At 50.3% G+C, this 20,637-nt stretch overlaps 1 protein-coding gene across 1 annotated transcript in view; it reads left to right on the top strand.

The window, feature by feature from the left end:
* Window positions 1–20,637, top strand: part of MAN2A1 (mannosidase alpha class 2A member 1) — a 1,326,430-nt gene that overhangs the window by 280,937 nt on the left and 1,024,856 nt on the right. Inside the window, exon 5 of the mRNA XM_086961008.1 lies at window positions 5,642–5,769. Within this exon, the coding sequence (XP_086817134.1) occupies window positions 5,642–5,769 (128 nt within the window). The remainder of the gene's footprint in view (window positions 1–5,641; window positions 5,770–20,637) is intronic.

The following is a 20,637-nucleotide window of genomic DNA, read 5'->3' on the forward strand; positions in this document are numbered from 1 at the left end:
GTGGAGACCTCGTGGTGGTGTTTGCTTGGCCTCTGGAGTCCATAGGATCAGTCTGGATGATGAGGGACCCGTCAGGCGCTTCTCTTACGCTGTTGCCAAAAGCTGATATGATCTCAGAATGACTCGAGGTATTTCACCTACATTTCAGCTTATTCTATAGTTTTATACGATTCACGCTGAGCTGCATGTCAAGACTGGGGGTAAACGGCAAAGAACTCCAAACCACGCAACCGGCCTGCTGCCTCACTGCCCACTTAAGGGACCCACCAGCCGTGCCCCTGCTCTGCTGGCACCTCCCTGCTCCGGAGTGTGGGTGAGGCAGGGCTCTGTCATCCGACAGCTGGCACTGGAAGCAGGACTCAGGCTGTCCAACGGCCAGACACCTGGGGTTCCCTCCAACGCCACTGCGCTGTTACCCAGTGAAGTATTCTAGGTTACAGCACTGCACACAGGCACATCCCTGCTGCTCAGAAGACACTCTGCACCTCAGCATAGGGAAACATCTGGAGAGCAGGTGAGGACAGGTGTGTGCAGCCAGAGTAAAGTGACAGCAACCACAGAGAGAGAGAGAGAGAGAGAGAGAGAGAGAGAGAGAGAGAGAGAGAGAGACGACCACCATGCCACCCACGCAGGGACCTGAAGTGCTTGGTTTGTTCTCTCCATCTCCCTGCAGCCCACCCACACAGAGACCTGAAGTGCTTGCTTTGTTCTCTCCATCTCCCAATAGTTGTACCTTTGCAAATGTAGATGCCATTTCAACAGAAAATGTACTTTCTGTAAATAACAATGCGCTACCTCACAAGCGCTCCAAAATGCACTACCAGCTTCATACCACACTCAAAACATTCTCCTGCTGAACGGCATGGCACATTTGCCACACTTGTTTTTTTGTAGGACACTCGGATTTTTCAAAGTTCCTAGCGTGCGGACCGGGGTCCTTAAAGCATGGGGGAGACAGGCACAGCATTGGTGGGGGCAGACAAGGTGCTGGGACAGAAGGGGTTAACTTAAGGTCATAGATTGTGTGATATTGCACCTGGCGGATATAGAATGAGCGAGGGCACAGAGGGAGTGACGGGACAAGATGTCCTACCGACCTTGGAGCTGGGGAATCAGGTTTGGGTCTCGGCTTCGGCTCAACAACCTGTGATTCTGGGCAAATTACTTAATCTCCCTGTGTTTATCGAAAATGATGTGTATTGTGATTGGTGTTCATGTAAAGTGCTGCAATACCTTCTGGTCGAGTTCGCGCTATATAAAAACTGCAACAACAAAAAAAGCGGATGAAGGCTCGATGATGGGGTTACAAGTACAAACCGAGTGGTATGCGCATGGGAGAGTGTGACGCAGTGCTAGACGGTGCACAGGGCATGGGTGCCATAGAGTGCAGGAGGGCAGAGAGTCCATCATAGCTCAGTGAAAGTGGGAAACGTCGCAGAGTGGGCGTTTTGTTTTGTTCTGCTTTAGAATATGCTGTAGAACCTTGCATGGTCATTCTGTGGTTATACTGAATAAGCAGCTACCTATGTTATGCCATCTATTTTATTTTCAACATGTTCTTGGGGGGGGGTAGCCCCCCCAAACCCTCCTTTTGGGGTTCGGCCTCGCTTGCTGCGCTCGCTCGCTACAGTGCTGTATGCAAATCACTTTGCGCCCCACCACTTTGAAATGTCACCCACCGCCCCTGCCAGGGTCCTGCATCTCTAGACGGCCCAAAGGGAAAATCAAGGATTTATTCATATTGATATGCAGGCCAGATATGTCCCCATAAGCTTTGCAGGAGCAATGAAAGTGACTCGCTGGGGGCCTTAAGATTGAAAAGCATGTCATATTCATAAAGTGAAATTAGAAAAATCTTGCATTGCCCCTCCCCCCCCACCCCCCCTCCCGCCCCCGCCTGAGCCTCCCTCCATTTTGTTTCTGGGCCTCGAGGCCAGGGGTACGAGCACCTATGCAAACATCAAAGGTGATAGGGATTGCCTCTGTCGTGTACCTATTCAACAAAGTTACTTATCGCCTTGGCGGGCTTTGTCGGAAATGGCTCTTTGAAGGCGAGACAGCAAACAGGCCTTCTGTAGCTGCACGTCTCCCATGGTACCGAATTGCAATCGACGGGCGCTGCTTTAATCATTTAAGGAAAGTAGGAAACCCATCATGCAACATCATCTTGCAGAAGCTTGCACCCGTTGCCTGCAGAAGGAAAGTTTCGTCCAAAGAGAACCCAGTCTGCAAACTGGGAGACGAAAACTAACATACTACTTCTTTAACCTGAGAATACTAATTTCTAATGATGTGCCCTCTCTGCCAGCGCCAAGCTCTCGAGTGATCAGTAGCTGTCGCCCTTTCTCATCCTGGCTTTGCTTTCATATTTTTTTAATGTACTTCTTTCTCTAGCTTTCTGTACAGCACGCTATTGCTACCGAAAGTAAGTCTGCGACTCGCAAACACTAAAGGCATCCCTTTTTAGGTTTTGCCTAGCAAATGCGTACGAAGTACGCATGCGCTAGAAAAACCTTATGTTTTTCTCTGTGGGGTCAGGTATCCGCCCCTTCCTCCCATTGGCTAGCTCCATAAACGGAGGCTAGCCATTGGGAGAGGGCTCTGTACGTCAATCCCGGACCAGATTCGGGGGCGTTCCCGAGAATTTTTCTCTTTTGGCTACGTCAGCCGAAAGCCTGTTCTCGTCAACGCCCCCGAATCTGGTCCGGCGCATCCCAGCTTGCCCGGAGGGTGTTCCCTTTGTGTTTAATTTTTTGTGTCCTAATTGTTGCGTTGTGTTTCCTTACTGTGCCTCTGGTTGTTTCGCTTCTGCTCCCCGCTGTTCTGTTGCTTGACCCGCAGCGCTTTTGTTTCTGTTAGCGCCTGGGAGGCGCTCTATCATTTACAGCCGATGCCCACCCGGCATTGCACCAGATTGTCCCCGTCACCGCCGCGGCCCGGAGTCGGCAGGAGAGGCGCTGCACCCACCTCCGTATCCAGGGCCGTGCTGCCATTGGCGGCCCCGGAGAAGCATTGCCGCCCTGTCATTGGTCCCGGCCGCCGGGACTCCCTCTGCATCATTGCTGGGCCGCGCAGGGATTGGCCCGACTCTGAGGGCTTCCCCACGCGCACCCGGCAAGACTGAAGGCCCTGCCGTCTCGCCGGAAAGCCCTGAAACTAATGATCCTCCGGCGAGGCTCTTTGATTTGCTATTTGATTTGCAACTCCGTTATTAAAAAAAAACTCCTCCTATCCGTCGCTAAAATGGACACTTCAAGCCCACGGGGGGCGCTGGCTCCCGAGGACGAGCTTGATGAGGACGATGACGAGCTTGACGAAACTTTGTCTGAGAGACTCTGGGGACTGACCGAGATGTTTCCTGAAAGCCTGCGTTCTGTTGCCGGCGTCACCTGTGAGTTCTCAGTCGCAGCAGCAAAGAAAATGTAAATTTGTGGCAACTTCCACACCCTAGTGGTGGGGCAAGCACTAGTTTAAGCTGTTAACAAGAGCCGCGTATAACCTGTACCAGGAATATTTATTCAGGCTTCTCACATCTGTATATCTCTGTCATTGTCCACTTTTTGTCTTCCGTGAAGGAGTGAACAGATCGTGCTTTCACATTTGCTTGCTCAAAGCAGGTGGAGGTAAATCTTTTGTATGTGTGAGTATTCATGCATTTAGTCGGTGAGAGTGGCAGCTTGCTCATTGTTCAGGCCCTTTAACGGTCAGAGGGACAGCAGCACCAGGTTACTGATGGGTTGAGGGCCAGGTCAACAACAAAGACAAGTAGGCATGATGATTGCCACAGTACAGGTGAGATAGGGTTGTAGCTGTGTTATAGGTAAGTAGCCAGTCTCTACAGAGCAGAAGGAGTGAGGGGATTTGTAGATATGTAGGAGCTACAGCTGTATTAGTAGTAATTGTATTTGTGTGATCCTATTATTCCTCTGAAAGGGCTTCTAAGCACTCTGTTGTCTTGTAAATGACATGGGAAACTAGGGTCATTTTCCCACTGGGAATAGCACGCACCTTCCTTACATACCCACAAAACATTCTACCTTAAATTTAGAAATTAACTAACTGCTCATATACAGGTGTGCACCTGCACCCCCCCAGCATTGGTCTTGTAAATGAGGGCACGGGTGAAGAAAGATGGTTTGCTTGAGATCATGCAAATTGTTGAAACCAGCCTTTCACCTCCAGAATCCTGTTTCAAACCCACGGTTTTAACCACTACCAATGCCTTCAGTTTGAATGCGCTGTTCCTGCTGTTTGAGTAGATGAGAGTTGCAGGGGGGCACTCTCGGGTGTGCGTGGACTCCCTGCTGTTGAATTACTATGAGGCTGTACCAGAGCATGACCAACCTGAAGCAAGAGAAAGGGCGTCCCCGCAAATCTCAGAGTAGAATTCATTATCTCTTTGCCATGTGTGCCTGTACCCTTGTTGTGTCCTTCTTCCCTCTGTCTGCCTGTTTTTTTGTGCCAATCTGCCCTCAGTTATAATTGTTTCCCCTCGTTTTTGTGTCCTTCTGCCCTCTGTCTGCCTGGTGTTTTGTGCCGTTTCTCCACCTGAACTGAGCCCTTTAAAATAAGAACATGCTCCAAAAAGTTCCACAGCCCCCTGCCTTGACCCATAAAAAACTGCCCCCTACCTCCGTGAAGTACTCTGACTCTGCTCCCTACCCTCCCTTGGCGCCTAAAACTGTCCCCTATCATGCACCCTACAAAGCCTCGACCTAGTAAACTGTCCCTTCTCTGTGTGCTTCGAGGCCGTAAAATGTAAGCCTAGACACAAATGGATGGTTGGATTTGTGGGGTAAAGTTTTATTTAATGTGATTTTATGTAGCGCGAACTTTACCCGAAGGTGTCGGAGCGCTTTACGTAAGAACCAGTTGCCAAACCTAAGGACTTTGATTTACATGCGTTAAGTAAAAGATACAAACAGGAAAACAATTGAAATGTACTAGATGTAGTCACACAAAGAAGAGACTGTTGTTTCTCGCTATATTTCTATATACATATGGAAGGGATATGAATGGATGTACTGCAAGAGTCACATAGGAATGTTAGAGTAGAAAAATCTTCTGCATATACTACTGAATACAGTCATCTCTATATACAGAAAAAATGAGTTATATTTAGAGGGGTCGGAGTGGGACGCAGTGGGTGGATGAATGCATGATGCATGGATGTATGGGTGGATGCATGGATGGGTTGTTGGTTGGATGGGTTGCATAAATTGTTGAGGGATTGGCTGTATATATGCATCTATCCATCCACCCATCCATGCATCTATCCATACACCCATCCATACACTCATCCATGCATGCACCCATGCATGCATCCACCAACTCATCAATACAAGCATTACAACAAGAGCCTGCAGCTCTCCTTCGTCTCTCCTCGCCCCCCCTTCCCTGAGCCCGCATCTCTCCTCGCCCCCCTTCCCTGTGCCCTGCCCTTGTAAATGACAATGCCATTTATTTATGTTAAAAAAACATAAATAAAAAAATACTGCGTGGAGTAATAAGAGGTGGATGCATGCACGCTTAGTAGGGTTGTCTCCTATTTTAGTTTAGTAATACGTTCCTCATGCAGCTGCCATTATTATATGTGGAAATACATTAATAATTGTCAAATCATCTTTTCAACACTCCACAGATTGGTGGAAGATGGACAGTTGGAAATCGTTACTGGAGGCTGGGTCATGCCAGACGAAGCTTCGTCCCATTACTTCGCTGTAATCGACCAAATGATTGAAGGACACCAGTGGCTGGAGCACAATCTTGGTAGGGAATATTTTTTATTTACAGTATGTTGCCCGTTGATACTTCGTTAGAAAAATGACGGTGCAGTCTTTGCTCAAGCAAAACGAGGTGACAACCAGTTGCTGAAAGGGACACACGTTATTAAGCAAAGTAAACACAGAACCCTGGATGTGCGCTGCTGATGAACAAGTGACCCCTTGTTGCTGTTAGAGGAGAAAACTTTGTTTCAGTAACTTCCTAACAGGTCCATATGACGACCAATGACCGGTTACTCACCGGTAAAATTCATTACTCCGAGTCGTAGCCCTCCCCGTCCCAGTCCTAACTACATGAGCATAGCTCCTCCCACCAGAAACTCCCAAGCAACTTGAAACCCATCCCTTCCCTCCAGGCCACACCCATACCCTGAGGCATATAACCCTGTGACCTGCCAATCAACAACCTGTACCCAACAAGCACAAGAAGCCGAAACAGGGAGGGAGGGATGGGAACCTGGACTGGGACGGGGAGGGCTACGACTCGGAGTAATGAATATTACCGGTGAGTAACCGGTCATTACCTCCTCGTCAGCCCTCCCCGTCCCAGTCCTAACTACATGAGCAGATACCAAAGCAATAATCGGCTTCACTCAGTAGCAAAAAACAGACTTTATTAAAGCACAGAAAGTCACACCACCGGAGTAGAACGCAACACAGCGTCCCCAAACCCAGCAGAATCAGTCCCCCCAACCACCAAACGATAATGGGACATAAAGGTGTGCGGAGAACTCCAGGTAGCAGCCCTGCAGATTTCAGCCATGGAAGCCCCCTGAAAACAAGCCCAGGAAGCCGCCACCCCCCGAGTCGACCTACCCTGAACAGACCCTGGAGCCAACACACCACAGGCCTCATACGCAGCACCCACAGCCCATCGTAGCCAACGACTGAGGGTAGCCCCAGAAGGCTTAAGACCCTGACCAGCCAGGCCAAAGGTCACAAAAAGGGATTCCACCTTACGAAACGGCCCAGTACGCAACAAATAGATCTCAAGAGCCCTCCGAACATCCAAACAGTGCAGCCGCACCTCAACCTCTGAAAGAGGATCAGGACATAAAACAGGCAAAACCAGATCCGCAGAGCAGTGAAAAGAGGAAGGGACCTTGGGAACAAAGGAAGGATCAGGCCGCAGTACCACCCGATCAGGAAAGAAACGTAAAAAAGGGGCCGAACGAAGCAAGGAGCCCAACTCCCCAATCCGCCTAGCCGACGTAATAGCCACCAGGAACAGCACCTTGATCGTCAGAAACCTCAAAGACACCTCCAGTAGAGGCTCAAAGGGAGCCCCCTGCAAAGCCCCCAAAACCAGAGGCAGATCCCAACTAGGAGCAAAGGACCGAATGACAGGCTTCTGAAGGAAGCAACTCCGCAACAAACGGGACACCAGGGGAACCACCGGGTCACAGACCGAACCCCGAAAGGCCCGAACAGCAGCCCACTGAGCCCTCAGGGATGACACAGCCAGACCCAAGTCAAAGCCGTCCTTCAAAAAGTCCAAGACCAGTACCGGATCCACCTCCAATGCAGACCACCCACGCGCCGTACACCAAGACTGAAAAGAAACCCAATGCCGGGCATAGGATTTGAGAGTCGAAGGGCGCCTGGACCTCTGAATAAATTCCGCCACAGAAGGAGAACACCCCAACGCCACAAGGTTCATCCTCTCAACAGCCAACCCGCCAGTCTCAGGCGGACCAGACACTCCAGAGACAGAGGGGGAAATGACAAGGGACAAGGGACCACCGGCAACCTCCAGCAAGGCCCTACTGCCAACTTCAACAACAGAGGGAACCAAGGCCGCCTGGACCAATCCGGAGCCACCAGGATCACCGAAGCCCGATCCAATTTGACCTTCAGCAGAACACGCGGCAGCAGGGCAATAGGGGGAAAGGCATACATCAGGCCCCCCTCCCACCGGAAGGACAGGGCATCCACCCTCCAAACCTCGGCAGAGCGAACCAGAGAACAAAACGTCTCCCTCAAGGCGTTCCCCGGGGCCGCAAACAGGTCCACCACCGGGACCCCGAACCGGGCCATCAGGCAATGAAAGACTTCCTGAGACAGGCACATGTCCGACAGGGAGGGAAACACCCTGCTCAGGCGATCCGCCTCCGAGTTCAAAATCCCAGGCAGATGTAAAGCCCTCAGAGACAACAAGTGAGACTCCGCCCACAGGCCTATCCTCTGAGCCAACAAATTGAGGGAAGCCACCCTCGCGCTCCCCTGGCGGTTGATATAACACACCACCACCGTGTTGTCCGACCGCACCATCACATCCCTCTGGAGGACCCAAGGCAGAAAATGAGACAACGCCAACTGAACCGCCTTCAATTCCCGCCAATTTGAGGACATCTCCGCCTCCGGCACAGACCAAAGACCCTGCACAGACTCCTGACCCAAGACCGCACCCCAACCCAGTTCGCTGGCGTCGGTCGTCAGGACCAACCTCACTTGGGACACAAAGGGCGAGCCCTGTAAGAGGTTCCGATCCACCAGCCACCAGGACAACTCCCGGGCGATGGACACACTCCCCGGAACCAACAGCTCGTAATTCAGAGAGGCCGGATCCCAATGCTCCAGAAGATGATTCACAAGGGGGTATAAGTGTAAGCGGGCCCAAGGAACAATCATCACAGTTGCTGACATCAGCCCCTGAACACGCAACCACTGGCGAGCCGTGGAAGACCGAGCCCCCAACACCTTCTTCAGTCCGTGCACAAGAGTCAGTCTGCGGGGTTCCGACAGGAAGACCTTCCCCAACCTGGTGTTGAACACCCCCCCAATGAACAACAGTTCCTGAGTGGGGTGAAGATGGGATTTTTCCAAGTTCAGAATCCACCCGAACCGTTGAAGGAGACTGCAAACCTCCCGGGAATGTGACTGAGCCTGAAGGAAAGAAGAGGAAGAAATCAGCCAATCGTCCAAGTAAGGGAAAACCTGTATACCCTTAGCATGCAACAAACCCACCAAGGGCACCAACACTTTAGTAAACACCCTCGGAGAGGCAGACAGGCCAAAGGGCAATACCTGGAACTGGTAGTGATCCACCCCTACACAGAAACGCAGGAACCTCTGGGAATCTGCGTGCACTGGCACATGAAAATAGGCGTCCCGTAGATCGAGAGAAGCCAGGAAATCTCCCACCGACAGGAAGGGAAGAATCAACTGCAGAGTCACCATTTTGAAGGACCGATGAGGGATACACAAGTTCACCGCCTTCAGATCCAGGACCGGACGGAAGTCCCCATTTGGCTTTTGGATCAAAAACAGGATTGAGTAAACCCCCCGACCCTGTTGTCTCACAGGCACCCTCACCACAGCACCCTTTGACACCAAGTCCCGAACTCCGTCCAATAGAGCACGACATCTTGCCAGAGACCTGGGAACAGGGGTAGCTTTGAACACATCCACCGGAGGAGTCCCAAATTCTATTCTGTAGCCCAGCCGTACCACCTGTAGAACCCACAGATCCCGAACGAACTCCTCCCAGACAGGTAAAAAAGAGGTGAGGCGACCCCCAACCGGCACCTCCAAGGAATCCATCACATAGTCACGACTTGGAGGGACCTGCAGAAGAGGAAGCACCTTGTTGACCCCGGGACTTGTGGAAGGAAGGGACACCCCGGCCACGTCCCCTACCACGAAAGGGCTGAGCAGCCATCTTAGATTGAAACGCCTGCCCAAAAGCCAGCATATAACCCGCAAACTTCCCTTTCTGAGAAGAGCGGACCGGAGCCAACAATTTTTTGTCCTCAGCTGTCTTTTTAATCAAAGCTTCCAACGGCTCCCCAAACAGCTTAGAGCCCGTGAAGGGAATCTTCATCACGGCCGCCTTCTGAGCAGCTTCCGCCTTCCAAGACTTAAGCCACAACTGCCTTCTAGCAGCAACCGAGGCCCCAGCAGCCGCCGCCGCAGCACTAAGGGAGTCGAAGGACAAGTCAGCCATGAAACGCAACTGCTGTTCCAACATGGACAAAGACTCAGAGGGATCCTCTTCCTGCATGAGCTGCGCAGAAATACCCTGACAGTCCTTAAGAAGCGACTGAACAAGATAGCTGGTGTAAGCAGCAGACCGAACAGCCAGATTGGAGGCTGCAAAGGACCGCTTCAAGGCCCCCTCGACACGCTTGTCCCCAGGATCAGAAGGCACCGCATCTTCAGACACCACCAGGCTCTGAGACGCCATACCAGCCAGCAGAGAATCCACTTTCACCACAGCCGGAAACTCCTCCGCGAAGCCCTGCAAGGGATACCTCTTAGCCAGAAACCGGGGAAAGGCATGCCTGTCAACATCCTTCCACTCCCCCTCCAGCACCTTCCTCACAGACGTATGAATGGGGAGGCTTTCCGGATCTTTCTTCAGGTAATTGGCGAAGAAGTCTTCAGACTCTCCACCCTCCACAGGATCAGGGAATCCCAGATTGTCTCGAACATGCTGCATAACACAGCGAAGGTCAGCCCCTTGGACAAAACGACCCTTCACTTCCTCATCAGAGTCAACGTCCGGATCTACCTCAGCCGAGGCATCCAATTTCTGTCTCTTAGGCCCCTTGGGATCATGAGCCACAAAGGCCGCCGCCACAGCAGCCTCAATCATTTTTTGAATATTTGCCATGGAAGGAGCAGTGGAAGAACCAGCGACCACCTCCCCATCCTCACAGCCGAGTTCACGCACGTCTGCACCTCTACCCTCCATGTTGTAAACAGGAGAACAGAAATCCAGACCCCAAGATATACCCAGACCAATCCAAGCAAAAATCCCCAAGGGCCAACCAGGGAAAGCCACCTAGACCTGGAGCCAATCCCTACACAGGACCGAAGGCCGGCCTTCAAACCGCCCTATCAGAGAAGGCTACCAAACTACAAAAGGAAAAGACTGAACAGGGCCCAACTGTAAGGATACAAAGAAACCCAGAAGACCCCGTCCCAGGAACCAGTGAACCCAGAGGTAAGAACTCCCCAGCAGAACTCCACAGCAGAGCAGCAAGAGGCCAAGACACGAAATCAAGCCCCATGCAAATCCCTCCAGTAAAAAACGGCAAAAAAGCAAAATTGGACCGCCAGTAGAGGGAGCTCCAACAACAGAAACGCGGGGAAGAGAACACTAACCCAGGAAACAATCATCAAAGTCGGACTGAACCTAAATAACGGGCCCCCACGGACCAAACAAAGGCAGTCCCCCCCCCTCCCCGCAACCCCAGACTCCACCAAGGATTGCAGGAAGCATAAAGAAAAAGGGGAAAAACACAGGCTCGAAGAAACGAGCCCCGAGAGTTACAGACAGAGAAGCCAATCCTGCACGCCCTCGGCGCGCTGAAAAAGCCAGCCACACACCCCCCCTCCCTCCCCGGGTGTACCGGCTAGAGCAGGGAACGAACCCGGAAGAGGGGAGGCTGCAGCAGGGAGTCACCACCCCACAGCAGGCAGTCCGGAACCCCAACCCCACGGTCCCGCTACAGCAGGGACTCAAAGCAAATGCCTACAAGTTAAAAGAAAAACAGGCACAATAGGGTTTAAAAACGGGCGCTTAGCATCCCGTTCCACACTTACCAGATAGGAGGCCAATTCCAGTGCCCCCCTCGACGAAGACTGCTCGGAAGTGATTCCGCAGAAAAAACAAACAGGTTGTTGATTGGCAGGTCACAGGGTTATATGCCTCAGGGTATGGGTGTGGCCTGGAGGGAAGGGATGGGTTTCAAGTTGCTTGGGAGTTTCTGGTGGGAGGAGCTATGCTCATGTAGTTAGGACTGGGACGGGGAGGGCTGACGAGGAGGTAATGCGCACCTGTGTAAAAGTTCATTTGCGATTACATCTCTGTTTGTACAGCTGGAACTACATCATCTGCAAGTCGGCGCAGAGCGTATGCGCGCAGTGAGCACAATACACAGTGTACAGCCTCTCTCTCCTTAACGGGATCAGTCAGTGCATGAGCTGCAGACAGCTGAACTATGAAATTCATGAAGGACGCGCCCAGGTCTAGACCGGACCTGCGTGACTCTTTGCAACAGAAACGGTTTGTCTGTATGCTCATGCACTGACTGGGTAAATGTGCGAGTTAGTGCACGAGCTGCGGACGGCTTCACTCGGAAACCGAGCTGTGGCTGATGTGCTTCGGTGCTGTGCTGTATGCAACTCATTTACTTTCTTGCAGTTTTCAAGTGTTCAGTGTTTGGGCTGTAGGCAGCACGACTACTTTTAGAAATAATCTCAAGTCCTCAGTATATTATGTGGACATGTCCATATACTAGTCCGTGCAGTTCTATTCTGTGATTAATACACTTGGGGCCAGATGTATCAAGATACCGTTTTGCGAATCCTAAATAGCGATTTTTTGCGAATCGCTATTTAGAATTCGCAAAACGGTATGTATGTACAAAATCGCATTGCGATTCCTTATTATTCTTTATTTGCGAATTCGCATTTTGCGAATTCGCAAATAAAGAATGATTTTCAATGCATTCCTATGGGCCAGGAGGCCCATAGGAATGATAGTGCAATAATTCTCAAATTGCGAATTCGCAAATTGCTAATCGCAATTTGAGAATTATTTCAAGGGTGCAGGGGTGTCTCAAAGACACCCTGCTGCACCCCTCAAATCTACATGTGTGTGCATGTGGCACACATACATGCCCTATGGGCATGTATGAGTGTCGCATGCCAGCCTTACAAATGCCAATTAGGGCATTGTTAAAAGAAATCGCAATTTACCACCAACTACAAGTTGGTGGTAAATTGCGATTTCTTAACACAAATTCGCAAACCAAAAATGTGTCATACATATCATTTAAGGAATCACATAATTTGCGATTCCTTAAATGCTATGGCAAAATAACGAATCGCAAATATTTGCGATTCCTTAAATTGCGATTTTTTGATACATTACAAAAATCGCAAATCGGCCGATTGCGAGTCGCAAGGACCGAAATTCTGCGAATTTTGGCCTTTGTGAGTCGCAAAAGCCTTGATACATCTGGCCCTTAGTCATCACCTAGAGCACGTTCTCTGTTGTGATTCACACAATTGCTCATATTACATTTTTAATCAGTGCACATTTCATGGCGGTTATTCCGAATTGCGGATATGACAGAATATGTTTTTCACGAGTTTAAGGCAGTGCTTTTCAATCATATGAAATTATCAACATTTCCACTCTGAATAATATTTAATTTGTAAAGGACATACATGAAAAATATTTAATTTGTAAAGCACGTACAGGAAACTCTGCTGCACATTTTTTTTTCTTGAGTACTGAAAAAATTATATCAAAACCGTTGTTTGCTAGGCTTTTGACTTTTTTCAATGCTTGTTTTGTTCTGAGCAACCACACCATTCCAATATTTGAAAAAGAAATACAAAGAAAATCGACCCCTATTTTTTTCACTTTACCACTTACTGGTCCTGAAAAAAGCCTACTGACCAATTGTCAACCGAGGCTGAAACATGTCGACCGCTTTTTACCAAACTATTTTAGTGCGCTAGAATCCATAACCAATTCCACAGCTGCACGAACTAATTTTATAATTGTCCGAATCCAGACTCATTAAAGTCCACTTACTGGCTGTCCGGGCAATTTTTAATATATCACCACCTTCCCACCCACCTTCCCACTTTTCCACGATCACTACTGCCTTAGCCAAAGGTAAAGCCTCCTGGCGGAGGGTGCACACAAGAGAACTGACCCAAAGATTACACACTCATGTGTTAAAAGAAGCGGGGACACATCATATACTGCTACGAGAAATAAAATAAAACACATGTATGAGGGTCTTTTTATTGCGAGACACCCAGTTACCTACCTGCAGACCTTGGTTCACGCAGGACTAGAGAACCTTTCCCCTAATTGATTATAAATATCTAAATGGAGACTGAAAGGATCCGATCTCTCTCTCCCCCCTCCAACTGATTATACGCAATAAGTGAGAGCCCAAATCAATTATTTCTGGATCCTCTCTTGCCTATTTTCTTTGTGGGTTACAACCCATTGGTGCCTCCAGCATGGATGTTGCACTCTGATCTTGAAACCAATGAGGTATAGTGTCCTCTCCTTTCTAGATGATGGGCTCTTCATTCCTTTACCTGTACATATGCTATTAATCCAGCAGAAGCATTATAATAGGTTTAATTTCCGATAGATACATCTGCCGTGTGGATTCCTCACCTTGTGAATATCCCCCTTGCGTCAGCAACGTTCGGAAATTTTCTTCGTAGCACGCCGACGTGGGCGACGTCACAGGAGCACGGCATCGCACGCGACTCCGTCTGACGTCACCGACCCCATATCAGGCCCACGCCGGCGTGATGACGTCAGTTCCCTTTTTTCCGCGTCTCCGACGCTAACGGTTTTCGGGATCTTCAGCGATACCTAGTATCTTTCTGTTAAATAATTGTCACTGTTTCTCTCTTACGACTTGGTTCTTCTCCGGAGATGTCGTCGAGGAAAACAGGCTTTAAGCCATGTAGGTCTTGTGCCCGCATGATGTCCATCACTGACCCACATAAGGATTGTTTGTGGTGTCTTGGTTCGAGTCACGACGTCAAGAACTGCGATTCCTGTTTTAAAATGAATCCAAAGGCGCTTCGAGAGCGTGAAGCTAAATTACTTTTGGCGAAAGTGAAACAGGATTCTGGACGACATTCGAGATCGACGTCACGAAGATCGAAGTCGAAGCAAAGGTCTCGGTCGAAGTCGGGCTCGGCGTCGAGATCCAGAGCGGGTTCGAGGTCTGGAGAGGAGTCGAGATCTAAAGCGAAGTCAAAGTCCAGAGAAAGATCTAGGTCTAGATCTAAGTCGGCTTCCGGTCATGCTTCGAGCTCCTCGAGGAGAAAGCATAAGAGGAGGAAGCACAGTTCGAAACATCATTCGGAGAAGGAATCCTCTGACTCGAAGAGAAGGTCTCACAAACATCGTAAAGACTTTGTCTCTCCTTCGCCTGCTTTGTCAAGAGAAGGTTCTCCGGCTCCGGAGCCGGAGCCGGACCCGGAGCCGGTATCCTCGGAGCATGAAGAGGAAGAAGAGGTGACTCCTCAAGAACCGGCTTCAGCGGAGACTCCTGTGAACCCAGAAGGTCAGGGTGAGGATGTGTCGGGGCGGCCTCCATTGCAACAGCCGTAGGTCCGTACCCTTCCTTTCCTGGTCCTGGACAGGATCCCTCGCATTTTCTCAATGCGATGTTTGGAGTATATTCTAGGGCAATGTACCCCACTGGAGCGCCTGTTGGTCCCATGGGTCCATTATCGTACAATCTGGGTATTCCTCAGTCGTACGCCCCAGCTCCATTTATGCCTTTCATGCCGGCGCCTCTTTCACCATGGCTCGGTACGGCTCCACCGAGGTCTTCGACTCCGCATGCGGCTTCGCCGACTCCGGATCGACCTCGCAGTCGAGATCGAGGTACCACACCTGTTCATGACTCTCGTCCTGCTGCTCCGGCTCCTCGATCGACGTCGGAACCGGCTCCGTCGGAGTCGTTACCGGATCCGTCGACTTCGATTCGTTTGGAGTGGTCGAGGCGAAGAGCTCAGCGTGTTCTCGAACAAAAAGATGATGAAAGTTCTGATGTGGAAGAAGGCAAGCTTCCTGATCATGATGATGATTTCGATGAGCTTCGGGATGCTAGTGGTCTGGAACTCTCTCCCGAGTGGGGTCTGCCTTTGACTTCTGATGCTCCATCAAGGGACGTGGCACCCTATCACGTGGTTATTAGGAAGGCTGCTGACCTTCGTAGCTTAAAGCTGCCCACAGTGGAGTACAAGCCCAACATCCTCACTGAAGTCTTGCATTCTCCTTCTTCGATTGTGGAGCCTACACTGCCATTTACTGATGCCTTGACGGATCCAATTAAGGAGATTTGGAAGAGGCCGTTGTCTGCTCCTGCAGTTTCAAGGGTTATTGCAAGGCGCTATAGGGTGGCTCCTGATGACCCTGCATTTCTTTCTACGCATCCATCTCCGGAAAGTCTTGTGGTTCAGGCGGCTTGCTCTAATAGGGCTGCAGGCTCTTTCCCTCAAGTGCCAGCTGACAAAGATTCTAAGAAATTAGATCAGTCTGCGAAGAAGACTTTCTCTTCTGGGAGCATGGCTCTTAAGTCATCAAATGCTACTTGCCTTTTAGGTAGATATGTGCATGCGCTAATGGACTCAGTGAAGCAATTGTCATCAAAACTTCCTGAGGAGGATAAGAAGAACTTTAATGAAGTGGTCTCTGACACTCAGGCTGCGGCCCGCATGGTCATTCAAAGCGGCATGGACACTGTGGATTCTGTTGCTAGAATTATGGGCTCATCCATTGCGACCAGGAGAGCCGCATGGTTAAAGTCTTCTGATTTCTCAGCGGATGTGCAGTCTACATTGCTGGACTTACCCTTTGAAGGAACTGGCCTTTTTGGTAAGAAGGCTGATGTGGCCTTGGAGAGGTTTAAGGACAGCCGTGCCACTGCAAGATCTTTGGGTCTGCAGATGAGAGGGTCGACGACTAGAAAATTCAAGGGATTTGGTAAATCTTCTTTTCGTCCCTTCAAGCAGGGCCAACAACAACAACAGCAGCAGCAGCAGAACCCTCTATATAGGTCCTATAGAGGTAGACAGAGGGGTCGTGGACGTGGACGTCAAGTCTCCTCTTCCTCCACTTCCTCCAATAATGCCCAACCCCCACCCGCATCAGCAAAGCAGCCCTAGATCCACCATTCTGGATCATGTAGGGCCAGTAGGGGGTCGGCTTACTCACTTTCTACGAGATTGGGAATCGGTTACATCAGATCTTTATGTTCTCAATCTCGTAGAGAATGGGTATGCACTTCCTTTTCAGGAGTTCCCTCCCAATTACCCTCCTTGCCAAGGTTATTGTTCGGAGGACCACCTGCTTCTCCTGCAGGAGGAAGTCCTGGCACTGTTTCGAACGGGTGCAATAGAGGTGGTTCCAGAGCAGGAGAGGGGTCAAGGGTGCTACTCCCGGTATTTCTTGATTCCCAAGAAGGATGGCAGGCTTCGGCCGATCCTGGATCTCAGGATTTTGAACCTCTATCTCAAACAGGAGAAGTTCAAAATGCTCACCCTTGCTCAGGTTCTTCTGGCGCTGATGGAAGAAGACTGGATGGTGTCGATCGACTTGCAGGATGCGTATTTTCACATCCCAATCCTGAAGTCGCACAGGAAGTATCTCCGTTTTACGGTGGGATCGCAGCACTACCAGTTTGCGGTCCTCCCGTTTGGACTTACTACTGCGCCTCGAGTTTTCACCAAGGTGATGGCAGTGGTGGCTGTGCATCTCAGAAGGTCAGGGATTCCTGTATTCCCTTATCTAGACGACTGGCTGATCAAAGCAGAGTCGCCGGAGATGGTGCTCCATCATCTGCAGGAGACAACTCAGTTGTTACACAGGTTGGGTTTTTCGATAAACGTACCCAAATCTCACCTGGTGCCCTCCCAGCGCAACCTGTTCATAGGTGCGGTACTGGACACTTCTGTATGTCGTGCATTCCCTCCACCTCAAAGGATTCACGACATTCAGGAAATGATTCCTTTATTCTACAATGGAGCGGTTGTTCCAGTCCTGAAGGTCCTTCGCCTGCTCGGTCTGATGGCTTCTTGCATTCTGTTGGTCAGTCATGCACGCTGGCACATGAGGGCGCTCCAGTGGTGCCTCCGCAGGCAGTGGTATCAGCACAACGGAGATCTCAGGGAGTCAGTGAAGATCTCCAGGGAAGCTGCAGCGGATCTGTCTTGGTGGGGCGTGGAAGGCAATCTGTCGCAAGGAAAGCCTTTTCAACTGCCTCCATCAGTGGCCACGGTGATAACGGATGCATCCACTCTCGGGTGGGGTGCTCATCTGGGAGACCTGGAGGTCAAAGGTCTTTGGTCTCCGGAAGAAAGGTTGTTTCACATCAACCTTCTGGAATTGAGGGCGATACGTTTGGCGCTCAAGGCCTTTCTCCCTTCCCTTCGCGGTCGTTCGGTTCAGGTCCTAACGGACAACACGACTGCGATGTGGTACATCAACAAGCAGGGAGGAGTAGGGTCGCAGTGTCTCTGCAGAGAGGCTCTGTGTCTCTGGTCCTGGGTTCAGGACCTTCAGATTTGTCTGGTGGCAAATCATCTGGCCGGAGTTCTGAACGTGCGTGCAGACAGTCTCAGTCGGCAGTTCTCTGCTGACCATGAGTGGAGGCTTCACCCGGAGGTTGTTCACGACATCTTTCAGATGTGGGGGACTCCTCGGGTGGATCTATTTGCCACTCGCGAGAATGCTCACTGCCTTTCATTCTGCAGTCTCCAGTATCCGATGCAAGGAGCATTGGGGGACGCGTTTCAGTTGGGTTGGGGAGATCAACTCCTTTACGCGTTTCCTCCCATACCTTTGATTCCTCGGGTTCTGAGGAAGATTCGTCAAGACCGGGCCCAAGTCATATTGGTTGCTCCGGATTGGCCAAGAAGGGTGTGGTATTCGGACCTACTCCGCCTCTCCTCTCACCCGCCGCTCCGTCTCCCTCACAGGGCAGACCTCCTCTCTCAGATGGAGGGGCAGGTTCTACACCCCCACCTCCAGACATTACACCTTCATGCCTGGAGATTGAACGGGGCAACTTGAGTTCTTTTTCTCTCCCTCACGAGGTGGTGGATGTCATTCTCTCTGCCAGGCGTGACACCACTAAGTCCATTTACTCCTATAGGTGGTCAAAATTTGTTTCTTGGTGCAGGGAGAGGGATATTGACCCTTTGAAGGCTCATTTGTCTAATATTTTACAATTTGCCCTTTATCTGGCACAGCAAGGTTTGGCTGTGGCCACGGTCAAGGGTTATCTTTCGGCCTTATCGGCGTTTCTTTGTTTGCCGGATCAGCCTTCTCTCTTTAAATCTCCGGTGGTTTTGAGATTCTTGAGGGGTCTCATGAATATGTTTCCTCCTACTCCTTTTATTGTTCCTCATTGGGATTTGAATCTTGTGCTGACCTTTTTAATGGGTTCTCCCTTCGAACCCTTTCACAAGTGTCCATTGAGGCTTCTCTCTTTTAAAACTATCTTCCTCGTTGCAATCACCTCGGCAAGGAGGGTAAGTGAGCTTCAAGCTCTAAGTTCCAAACCCCCATTCCTGACCATTCATGCTGAAAGGATGGTTCTTAGGACCAGGGCTGCTTTTCTGCCTAAGGTGGTGACTCCTTTCCATCTTGGGCAGTCCATTACCCTTCCTACCTTCTATCTCCCCCTCACCCGTCTAAGGAGGAAGAGAGGCTGCATCGCCTGGACCCTAAGAGGGCGTTGTCTTTCTATCTGGACAGGACTAAGGACTTCCGGATGGACGACCAGCTGTTTGTTGGCTTTGCTGGCTGCAAGAAGGGCAGAGCGGTGCACAAGTGCACTCTTTCCAGGTGGATAATCCTGTGCATCAAGATCTGCTACTCCCTTGCGGGTAAGGACCCTCCTGAGGGTATTAGAGCTCATTCAACTAGAGCAAAGTCTGCAACATCTGCTTTGTCTAGGGGTGTACCTGTTGAGGATATTTGCAGGGCCGCGACTTGGGCCTCCCTCCACACTTTCGCGAAGCATTACTGCTTGGATACCGAGGTGAGGAGGGATGGCCACTTCGCGCGCTCTGTCCTCCAAGACTTCCTGGTGTAGCAGAGTGGACACCCTCCTCCGGGAGTGGGGACTGCTGTGGGAATCTATTCACAAGGTGAGGAATCCACACGGCAGATGTATCTATCAGAAGAACAAGTTACTTACCTTCGGTAACGCTTTTTCTGGTAGATACTATATCTGCCTGTGGATTCCTCACTGACCCACCCGCCTCCCCGTTTGTCCACTCTGCTATACCTGGTCTTTCTGTATATATGGTTTATTCTATTGTATTGATTTAGTTCTATATGTACTGTGTACATTGTATATTTGCATGTTTGCTATCGTTGGTCCGTCCGTGTGCCTCGAAGGCACGGAAAAAAGGGCGGAACTGACGTCTTCACGCCGGCGTGGGCCTGATATGGGGTCGGTGACGTCAGACGGAGTCGCGCGCGATGCCGTGCTCCTGTGACGTCGCCCACGTCGGCGTGCTACGAAGAAAATTTCCGAACGTTGCTGACGCAAGGGGGATATTCACAAGGTGAGGAATCCACAGGCAGATATAGTATCTACCAGAAAAAGCGTTACCGAAGGTAAGTAACTTGTTCTTTACGTCTTACTTCCGCTACTTACTCATTTATCCCTCTAACCGTATTGGGCCCGCTACAGTTAGACAGATCACAGCATTACCCTTGCCGCAGAGGCAAATGGACCTCTGATGCATCCTTCTCTGCCGATAGGAGTGAGAAGTAGGATGTCCAAAGCACAACGTTAGCTACCCAATGAGGACCAATAATTAATGACTAACTCACAAGTTCGAGATCCGGGTCAAATACAGCACTGAAATCAATAGAGATGAGCATGAAATTACTAAATCCAATTGGTTATTCCTGCATACTTTCCCATGCTGATCATGAGAACAAACTGGTTTCCAATAGGATGAATTCTTTTCTAAAAGATCGAAAGCAATCAGTCCGTCTCTCACCCTATAACTCTGCTATGGTTAGTATGAACTGTGGGGTACTTCAGGGTTCTTACCTGTCTCCCCATCTTTTCAACATCTACAACCGTCGTCTGATACATATCCTAATGAATGAATGAATGAGTACAGATTTGTATAGCGCTGGCTACCCGGGGGCATCCCAGCGCTTTAGACCCATCTCAGACAAATCACTCAGCAGAACAGGAAGGTCTTCAGCCGCTTTCTAAACTGTAAATGATTAGACTCAAGCCGCAGGTAATCGGGCAGCTGATTCCAACTTTTTGCTGCCTGTACTGCAAAACGTCGGCCCCCTGTACGAGAACGCTTG

This window comes from Lissotriton vulgaris, chromosome 3_1 (assembly GCF_964263255.1).
Source record: "Lissotriton vulgaris chromosome 3_1, aLisVul1.2, whole genome shotgun sequence".
NCBI classification, from domain to species: domain Eukaryota; kingdom Metazoa; phylum Chordata; class Amphibia; order Caudata; family Salamandridae; genus Lissotriton; species Lissotriton vulgaris.